Genomic DNA, 11047 nt, shown 5'->3' with positions numbered 1-11047 from the left:
CAGACCTGGGTCTGGGTTTGCAGCAGGCTAGCGGGTCTGGCTCAAGCCAGGCAAGTCTCTGGAGTCCCAAGCTGCCAGGGCAAGAAAGCAGGGGCAGAAGTAGTCTTGGCACATCAGTTGGCAGCCCCATGGGGGTTTCTGTCATCCAACCCATTACTTTTGTTACTAGCTTGGTATCTATTGTTAGAATAACCACCAACGTGGGGTGAGTCTGCCATATTCCTCAGCAGTTTGTCCTGAATCTGGCATTCTGAGATGTGACCCACTGAGGTCAGGTGACACTTACAAAAACCTGGGTCCATTCCTTCAATGACTCACCCAGATGCTCACCATGAACCATATGGTTAGTCTTCTTGAAACCAAAGAAAAAACTTACATTCTTGAAGTGAAAATCGGTCTAAGTATTCCCAGGAAAAAACTCTTTGCTAAAACAGGTAATGCAAGGAGGAACTGCACCCTGGTACTCAGGGCCTGCAGAATGCTATCAACCACTCCCAGGGCTGGATTCTCCTGTCACTCCAGGGCTTCGAAAATTGCAACTGGAGAAGTGCCTGGTGCTACTAGCTCCACAGGGAAGAATTTTGTCCCATGCGATTTTTAAGCGAGGAGGGCGGAACAAGGAGAACCAGAGACCGACATTATGCTGCAGCAGAGGTTTTAATGCAAATGCAATTGGCAGTACACAGTTACAGGGAGAAATACTGCAGAGCAGAAAGAATGTATTTCCAGAGTTTCAAGAAGGGCCACGACCCATTGCAGACCTCAGTGGGGTGTATTTCAGACAAGATGTTCTGTTTGCTTCGTTGCAGCTGCAGAGGTTGACAAACAAGTCCCCTTTGCAACCACTGCAAGTTCCTTGTTTTACCCCAGTTGGTGGGAAGTGAGACAAAACAAAATAAAAGCAGAGAATTATACAACTTCTCCCTATACGTCGGCCGTAGCAAAGGTCAAAGTGAGGTGCTAAAGGTACCTATTGATGGAAAGGATAGAACATGTTGGGCCTAATTCTCCTTGACAGCAAGGTCTCTTTTTCCCCTTTAAAGGGACTTAAACTAATACTAAATGTAACTGCTATCCATCTTAAGGCCCCTATTTCCTTCACACTGCAGGGTCAGTGTAAACAGCCTGCGTGTAATTCAGAATGAGTCCACATGTAAATAAGAGAATCAGCACATGGCTGGGGAAGCCTTGGCAGAAAGACTCCTAAAGCGTAACGTTAGAAATGCAGCAGGGCTATCAGACCAAGGTGCTGAGCACACACAGCTCCCATTGAGTTCAACTGGAGCCCTGTTTGCACAGCACTTCTGAAAGCCATGCCCAAAAGGTCAGGGGTGAATCTGTATCTTGCTGTTCATTTCCTGGTTCTTCCTTCTTCCACAGATGTTCCTGCTAGGTTTAGCATTGTACAATATCCACCAAGATACCTACGGCCATATCCCCCATATCCCCATAATCCCCTGTAACCATAAAGACCCAGGTAACCACAGTATCCCCCATGGCCCAGTAATCCCCCATATCCGTAATGGCCACCATAACCATATAACCCCCCTAAACCATACAATCCTACATAATGGCCTCCATGGCTGTACAATCCCCCCGAACTGAATGAGCCCCTGAAACCGGCTCCGACCACAGGTGCTCCTACGGCTCCCACTCCACTGTGCTGAGGGGAATTGCTAAGAATTGGTCCTGGAAGGGTCATGACAACTAGTGAGGGTCTGATCACCATTTTGGGGTCAGGGCACTGCCTAATTCATGGCTCATTGCAGCTACCAGTGACTGGACAGGGCCAGGCCACCCCGCATTCTGGATAGCACAGGCTTGAGAAAGTCATCTTTCTGGGAAGGAGGTAAACCTGTAACACACACCAGGGACTAGAGTAAAGAGAAGGTACAAGGGCTGGTGGAAGAAAGGCTTCAAAGCTCAGTTACAATTGTAGTGAGGTCTGCCTGGGGCCCGAGAGAGATGGGGGGAGTAGGCTTAGTCTCTATGTGTGTGGCCATGTATTTGTTCCTATTTTCTCTTTCTACACTTCTTCTCCACTTGCACTAAACTTCCCTCCTAGCTGGCCCCATGAGCTCCTATTAATAACATTTTCTGAAAAACACTGACTGGAATAAGTGTCACTGTTTCCATGATGGACACCTGTGATTCTGGATCCATTTTAGACATTTCTCAAAGAGAACATGGCTGGGATCACAGTAATCACTTCCTTTCATTTGAGGATTTAACCTCTGCATGCAAACAAGTTGAGTCCAGTATCAGAGAGTGGCTCTTTGGTTTTCCAAAACTTGGGAGTCATCAATACTTGCTGATGAATAAACAGAAACTTTACTTTTCTCCATAGAAATCACTAAGGAGAAGCTCCTCAGCTGGGGTAAAATGGGTTCAGGTCCACTGACTTTCATGGAGCGACACTAAATTACACCATCTGAGGAGAAGCACCTTCAATGGGTATTTCTGCTCAGAAGAATGTAGGAATTGCTAGATTGGATCTCACCACTTGTCAGCTTAATCCATTCTCCTGTCTCCAATAGTGAGGCATAACAGCTGCTTCAGAATAAAGTAGAAGACCACTGGACTGGCCCTTTCTGTACTAACCTGGGAAAATGTATTCATAATCCAGATAAGTGAAATATGGTTAAGTGATTTTCTGAAGTTACTGAAAAGATTTAAATGCCCTAATTCTTTTTCCAGTTAATAGGAAATATGTTTCCCAATTGTATATGTTGCAAAGTCCCTCCTTTAGCTTCAGATCATGAATCCACCAGTTCCTGCAACTAAATAACTACACAAGATAATTGTGGAAGAACACTCTGATCCCTCATAAAAAATCACAGTGAGTAAAAGCAAGGTTGAGGCTTCAATGTAAATAGCCCCTACTGTCACATCTCTAGAGTTTGAAAGCGATTGAGTCAAATTGGACCTACCAAGTTCACCATGAAGTCTGGAGAAGTGATTAGAAGAGCCTTGAGTCGTGAGCGCTTTTATACAGTTCCTAGGACTTCCTGGAGAATCTTTCTGAAGGAGGTCCTAATTAGTTACCAAACAAACTTGATTACCTTTCTAAATCCTTTTTGGATGGAGCTATTTTCCTCAGGGTTTGTGATCAGTGGGCTAATCTCAGCCTCAGAGGGCGTGACATGCACGTTGCACTCTTCATCTTTCTTTCATCTTAAAATTCTAAGGGCCAACTGCGTTCCTCGTGTCATTCCACTGCCTTTTTTGTGGCTGCAGTGAGAATGAATGTCAAGGTGATTCTGAGCCACATCAGTAGCACAACAGGCTCTGATTAAAGGAATCCAGTTTGGTCCTTTCAATTCATATTGGTCGTGGCCAGGGGCATTGGGTCGTTCACTGTAAACCTGCTAGGCATGAGGGAGCCATTTTTGTGCATTTTCACCATGTGCATCCCAAGCGGATCAGATCCAATTCCCTTTGAAGTCAGTGGGAGCCATTCCATTTCCTCCAGCAGGTTTCCCGTCAGGACCTTAAATCTGAAATTCACCCGTTGGCAGGGATATAGTAAAATGCCCTATGAACAATTTTAGTCCCACTTTAAACTTTCAAACTGGATCTTATTAGGGACCTAAGTGGAGCATGGGCCTTTGTGATGGCCATCTGCCCAAGGGTGAATCTTACCCTATGGTGAGTAAAAATTTACCTAACATTGGACTTCCACTTGGGTCACTCATGCTGTCATAAAGGGCTGCCTAGGACAGATTTGCTCATGGGTCAAAGTAGGGATGATGGTGAGTGAAAGGAAGCAGTGCTCTTTTATAGATATGGTTTGAGTTAAGTCTTGGAATCTGTACTCCATCAGAAACCATCTCTCCATCCATGAGCAGGGAAGAAACTGAGGTCTTGTAAGACAATGCAGCTGACTGAGCCCCGCAAGAAGCCAAAGAAAAATGAAAATAACTCATTCTTGGTGAAGGAGGAGATGGCTGTGCGATGAGATTTGACATAACATCTGACCAGCCATAGGGCATGTAGCAGAAAACATTTCCTGCCTGAACCAGAATGTTGTTTAGAATGTAAAAGATATCCCCAAGGGTGGGTTCCATATCCAGGGAAGAGGGCAGAACCTCTTTGATTTTAAGGCCTTGAACCTCTTTGAAGTTGAAGCAACTGTGCTGATTTACACCAAGAGAGCACCTGCATTTTCCAATAAAAATGTTTCACAAAATACCACATGCAAAATTACATTTGAATGAAAATTAAATAGCACCAGATTGTGTGACTTTAGATCATGACCTGATTATGGGAATGACACGAGAGACCTTGGCCTCCATTTTTTTTAAAGTGACTCTGTTATTCAATGCAGAGGTGTCTAATCCAAACAATAATTTATTAATATTCTAAGAATACAACCCTTTGCATGTGTGAAATGTCATAACCATACAGTTAAAGGGTAGCATAAAATCCATCCTTTACCTGTAAGGGGTTCAGAAGCTCAAATAACCTGGTTGGCATCTGACCAAAAGGACCAATAAGAGAAGAATATCCTTTCAAATCTGTGGGGGGAGGTTTATTGTTGTGTGCTTCATTGTTGTTCTCTAGGGACAAAGAGAGGGACCAGGCAGGAAAAAAACGCCTCCCCTAAAACCATACCTGAAATAAGCCTCTAAGATTACAAATTGTAAGTATAGCAAGAGAATGCGTTAGTTTATCTTTTGTTTTAGATTGTGAGTTTTCCCTGTGCTAAGAGGGAGGTTTATACCTGTTTTTTGTAACTTTGAAGTTTGGCCTAGAGGGGAATCCTCTATGTTTTAAATCTTAGTACCCTGTAAAATTATCTTCCATTATGATTTTACAAAGGTGCTTCTTTTACGTTTTTTTTTTCTTTATAATAAAGTTCTGTTTTTTTAAGAATCTGATCGGTTTTTAGTGTCCTAAAAACCCAAGGGTCTGGTCTGTGCTTACCTTGGTTACCTATCTGGTTGGTAGATTATTCTCAAGCCTTTCCTGGAAAGGGGATGAATCATAGAATCATAGAATATCAGGATTGGAAGGGACCTCAGGAGGTCATCGAGTCCAACCCCCTGCTCAAAGCAGGACCAATCCCCAACTAAACCATCCCAGCCACGGCTTTGTCAAGCCTGACCTTAAAAACTTCTAAGGAAGCAGATTCCACCACCTCCCTAGGTAACCCATTCCAGTGTTTCACCACCCTTCTAGTGAAAAAGTTTTTCCTAATATCCAACCTACACCTCCCCCACTGCAACTTGACACCATTACTCCTCGTTCTGTCATCTGCTACCACTGAGAACAGTCTAGAGCCATCCTCTCTGGAACCCCCTTTCAGGTAGTTAAAAGCAGCTACCAAATCCCCCCTCATTCTTCTCTTCCGCAGACTAAACATCCCCAGTTCCCTCAGCCTTTCCTCATAACTCATGTGTTCCAGTCCCCTAATCATTTTTGTTGCCCTCCGCTGGACGCTTTCCAATTTTCCACATCCTTCTTGTAGTGTGGGGCCCAAAACTGGACACAGTACTCCAGATGAGGCCTCACCAATGTCGAATAGAGGGGAACGATCACGTCCCTCGATCTGCTGGCAATGCCCCTACTTATACATCCCCAAATGCCATTGGCCTTCTTGGCAACAAGGGCACACTGTTGACTCATATCCAGCTTCTCGTCCACTGTAACCCCTCGGTCCTTTTCTGCAGAACTGCTGCCGAGCCATTCGGTCCCTAGTCTGTAGCGGTGCATAGGAATCTTCCATCCTAAGTGCAGGATTCTGCACTTGTCATTGTTGAACCTCATCAAATTTCTTTTGGCCCAATCCTCTAATTTGTCAAGGTCCCTCTGTATCCTATCCCTACCCTCCAGCATATCAACCTCTCCTCCTAGTTTAGTGTTCTCTGCAAACTTGCTGAGGGTGCAATCCACACCATCCTCCAGATCATTAATGAAGATATTGAACAAAACCGGCCTGAGAACCGACCCTTGGGGCACTCCACTTGATACCGGCTGCCAACTAGACATGGAGCCATTGATCACTAATTGTTGAGCCCGACAATCTAACCAGCTTTCTATCCACCTTAAAGTCCATTCATCCAACCCATACTTCTTCAACTTAGTGGCAAAAATACTGTGGGAGACCATGTCAAAAGCTTTGCTAAAGTCAAGGAACAACATGTCCACTGCTTTCCCCTCATCCACAGAGCCAGTTATCTCGTCAAAGAAGGCAATTAGATTAGTCAGGCATGACTTGCCCTTGGTGAATCCATGCTGACTGTTCCTGATCACTTTCCTCTCCTCTAAGTGCTTCAGAATTGATTCCTTGAGGACCTGCTCCAGGATTTTTCCAGGGACTGAGGTGAGGCTGACTGGCCCGTAGTTCCCTGGATCCTCCTTCTTCCCTTTTTCAAAGATGGGCACTATATTAGCCTTTTTCCAGTCGTCTGGGACCTCCCCCGATTGCCAGGAGTTTTCAAAGATAATGGCCAATGGCTCTGCAATCACATCCGCCAACTCCTTTAGCGCTCTCGGACGCAGCGCATCCAGCCCCATGGACTTGTGCTCGTCCAGCTTTTCTAAGTAGTCCCAAACCACTTCTTTCTCCACAGAGGGCTGGTCACCTCCTGCCCATGCTGTGCTGCCAGTTCAGCAGTCTGGGAGCCGACCTCATTCGTGAAGACAGAGGCAAAAAAAGCATTGAGTACATTAGCTTTTTCCACATCCTCTGTCACTAGGTTGCCTCCCTCTTTCAGTAAGGGGCCCACACTTTCCTTGACTTTCTTCTTGTTGCTAACATACCTGAAGAAACCCTTCTTGTTACTCTTAACATCTCTTGCTAGCTGCAACTCCAGGTGTGATTTGGCCCTCCTGATTTCACTCCTGCATGCCCGAGCAATATTTTTATACTCTTCCCTGGTCATTTGTCCAATCTTCCACTTCTTGTAAGCTGCTTTTTTGTGTTTAAGATCAGCAAGGATTTCACTGTTAAGCTAAGCTGGTCACCTGCCATATTTATTATTCTTTCTACACATCAGGATGGTTTGTCCCTGTAACCTCATTAAGGATTCTTTAAAATACAGCCAGCTCTCCTGGACTCCTTTCCCCCTCATGTTATTCTCCCAGGGGATCCTGCCCATCAGTTCCCTGAGGTTGTCAAAGTCTGCTTTTCTGAAATCCAGTGTCTGTATTCTGCTGCTCTCCTTTCTTCCTTGTTTCAGGATCCTGAACTCGACCATCTCATGATCACTGCCTCCCAGGTTCCCATCCACTTTTGCTTCCCTTACTAATTCTTCCCGGTTTGTGAGCAGCAGGTCAAGAAGAGCTCTGCCCCTCGTTGCTGCCTCCACCACTTGCACCAGGAAAGTGTCCCCTACACTTTCCAAAAACATCCTGGATTGTCTGTGCACCGCTGTATCGCTCTTCCAGCAGATATCAGGGTGATTGAAGTCTCCCATGAGAACCAGGGCCTGTGATATAGTAACTTCCATCAGTTGCTGGAAGAAAGCCACATCCTCCTCATCCCCCTGATCCGGTGGTCTATAGCAGACTCCCACCACGACATCACCCTTGTTGCTCACACTTCTAAACATAATCCAGAGACTCTCAGGTTTTTCTGCAGTTTCATATCAGAGCTCTGAGCAGTCATACTCTTCCCTTACATACAATGCAACTCCCCCACCTTTTCTGCCCTGCCTGTCCTTCCTGAACAGTTTATATCCATCCATGACAGTACTCCAGTCATGTGAGTTATCCCACCAAGTCTCTGTTATTCCAATCACATCCTAATTTCTTGACTGTGCCAGGACTTCCAGTTCTCCCTGCTTGTTTCCCAGGCTTCTTGCATTTGTGTATAGGCACTTGAGATAACTTGCTGTTTGTCCTGCTTTCTTAGAATAAGGCAGGAGCCCTCCCCCTTCGCGCTCTCCTGCTTGTGATTCCCACATCCCCACTGACCTCAGGGCTTTGGTCTCCTTCCCCCGGTGAACCTAGTTTAAAGCCCTCCTCACTAGGTTAGCCAGCCTGCTGGCAAAGATGCTCTTCCCTCTCTTCGTTAGGTGGAGCCCGTCTCTGCCTAGCACGGCTCCTTCTTGGAACACCATCCCATGGTCAAAGAATCCAAAGCCTTCTCTCCGACACCACCTGCATAACCATTCGTTGACTTCCACGATTCGACTGTCCCTACCCCGGCCTTTTCCTTCCACGGGGAGGATGGACGAGAACACCACTTGCGCCTCAAACTCCTTTATCCTTCTTCCCAGAGCCACGTCGTCTGCAGTGATCTGCTCAAGGTCATTCTTGGCAGTATCATGGGGGCCCACGTGGAGAAACAGGAAGGGGTAGCGATTCAAGGGCTTGATGAGTCTCAGTGAAGGGGCTTGGGGGAATATTTTGGGGAAACAGGAACTCCAAGTGATCGTTGTCCTGAATCTTTGTCTAACTCACTTGGTGGTGGCAGCAGTACTCATCCAAGGACAGGGAAGGATTTGTGCCCTGGGAAGTTTTTAACCTAAGCTGATAAAAATAAGCTTAGGGGGTCTTTCATGCAGGTCCCCACATCTGTACCCCAGAGTTCAGAGTGGGGAGGGAACTTTGATAATGAATATTCTAAGAATACAGCCCTTTGCATGTGTGAAACACCAGCAAGTGTTTGTGACGGGCTTTGAAATCTTGAGTTCTGAGCATACTGAAGAACTTCCAGTCTTAACATCCTTACTTCGTTTGATAGCCCTAGAAAAAATGGCACGTTGGGGTGAAGGTCACAGAGGGATCAGTTGCAGAAACAGAAATACAGCCCAATACTTCTGACTCCTCCTACCACAGGCTGAGCTCTAGGTTGATCCCCGTTACACTGTGTTACAAGATAAGATTAGGAACATGTCTTGTTGCAAAATATTTGCATCCGTGGATCTAAGCATCAGCAATAAAAACTGACTAACGCTGTGATTCACTTTATTTGTGTCTTCTTTAAATATGAGTGTAGAGGGGTGGCTGCCCCACTCCTATGCTAGATGGGGCTTCAGCAGGCCAGGGAGGCAGTGCAGGTGGGCGGCCAATCACAGGCTGACTAAAAGACAGCCAATCAGGGCCAGTCTCAGCCAGGCTCAGCCACATATAAAGGCGGCCCAGGAAGAGAGCAGTCAGTTTCTCCCTGACTGGTAAGGGAGGAGGACTGGCTTCTGTGTGGAAAGGTAGTACCTTGGACAGAGCAGTGCTGGGAAGGGCAGAAGGAGCTGGGGAGCTCCAGCCAAGGAAAACCCCAGGCTGCAGGCCTTGCTACAAAGGGCTGAGCAGGTGCAAAGGGCTGAAGGGGAAGTAGCCCAGGGACAATAGTTTGACAAGGGGAGAGAAGGAGGACAGAGAGGCTGCCGCTAGAGGGTCCCTGGGTCGGGACCCAGAGTGGCAGATGGGCTTGGGTCCTCCCCTTTCCCCCTTGTACTATACCTGGCTGAGGAGGAGCATAGCCTGATACAGGAAGGGGCTAGACTTTGAGGCTGCAGTCGGCCACTAGAGCTAATGTAGATCGAAGACTGCTGATAACACCAGACCCCTGGAAGGGGGTGAGACTGGAGCAGAGGGCAGTGTCCTGAAGAGGACGCTGCTGAGCGGGGAGCAACGAGGGTCCCCAAAGCAGCAGAGCAGATGAAGGGCAAGGCACCACACACAAAAGGTGCTCCATGACTGGACAGAGCTAATTCCCAGAGCAACCAGTGGGAGGTGCCAGCGGTGGTGAGTCCTAATCCTGTCACAATGAGGATAATACTTCTCCAAAGGAATTACAAGTCTGTCAATTTTCCAAGAGTGCGATAGCCTTGTAAATCTCAATATATAATTCAAGTGTCAAAAACTTCCTTTAAATCATAGCACGCGTTGGGATGAAGTCACCAGGTGGACTGTGTGCGCTACCTTTCCTTCCTTGGAAACACATCTCTCTAACGGGTCAGAGTAACAGAATGAATTCTTTCAGGTTTGTGAAATGAGGTACAGGGTAGCTTTAATATTACCTTCTTTATATACGAGGATAATAATTGTGCAAAGGAATTACAAGAGTGTACATTTCAAGCTTGTTCATCTGCCGTGAAGTAATACAAATCTCAATATAGAATTCAAAACAGGACAATTTTTGTTACAATTTAATTCTGCTCAAGTGTAAATCCCCACTACTGAGAAAGCAACTACAGGTAAAGGGTGTTAAAGTGGGTGACAAGACTCTCAATGGTTGGTCATTGTTCACACTTACATGAGAAGATGTTTCACCCAAAAGTTTCCCCCGAAATCTTCAAAATAAAAAAAGTTTCAGAATGAACCTGTCTAGGAGTTACTCTCAGGTTAGTGACATATCTGGAAGTGTCCAGTAGGGTTCCGGAGATACAGGTTAGTGTTTGGCATGAGTCGTCCCAACTATCGGGGTTTATTTCTGACTCTGACAGTCGCTCCCTGTCTGACCTTCACCAGAATGTGCCTCCCTTTACCTCCGTGGCAAACAGGTATAATTCTAACTTGCAGGGTGGATTGCCTGAAGCTTCCTCTGATCTAAGCACTTCAAAGCACTTCACAAACACTCATGAAATTTTATACGGCCAAAGAGGTGTATTATTATAGTAGTTATAACTTTTTACTGGCTTTAGATGTTCCTATAGTGTAGATCAGATTCATTGTAAAAATGCATGTCAGGCTCTCACATGTCATTGCAGTGCTCAGTTCCTGACGTCTAGTCTCTGAAATTGGGGCTCTTTGATTTTTGTTCAGTGTAGTTTTGCATTTCCCTTTTTTATATATTTTGAAGTTGAAGGGTAGGTGCTGAGCCACTGTAAAAGGAAACAGTTCCATCGACTTCACATTCAAGGAAGGCACTTTACCCAGCCCAGGGTAGACAAAACGGTGTTTGGAGTGCATCTTTCTTTGCAGAGTCTGCATCTCCACCTAGAGCAGCCCATATCTAATATACAGTGAAATCAATGGGAAACATCAGCCATTGCAGCTCCATCCATGAGCCACCAAGAGAACGGGGTCTTGTGAGAGACTTCAGCTAGGAAAGAAAAGGAAGAAGCAGAAAACAGACAGATTTGAAGAGAACTTCAAC

The 11047-nt window shown here is 45.9% G+C and overlaps 1 protein-coding gene across 1 annotated transcript in view; it reads right to left on the bottom strand.

Moving 5' to 3' along the window:
* Positions 1-1351: 1351 nt before the first annotated feature.
* Positions 1352-11047, bottom strand: part of LOC311525193 (uncharacterized protein) — a gene marked incomplete at its 3' end in the record, with an annotated part of 47193 nt that continues 37497 nt past the window's right edge. Inside the window, exon 3 of the mRNA XM_084637098.1 lies at positions 1352-1601. Coding sequence (XP_084493224.1) covers positions 1352-1601 — 250 coding nt within the window. The remainder of the gene's footprint in view (positions 1602-11047) is intronic.

Source organism: Lepidochelys olivacea, assembly GCF_965140295.1.
Source record: "Lepidochelys olivacea isolate rLepOli2 genome assembly, chromosome: 1".
Classification (NCBI taxonomy): domain Eukaryota; kingdom Metazoa; phylum Chordata; order Testudines; family Cheloniidae; genus Lepidochelys; species Lepidochelys olivacea.
This window is presented reverse-complemented; position numbering and strand designations above follow the sequence as displayed.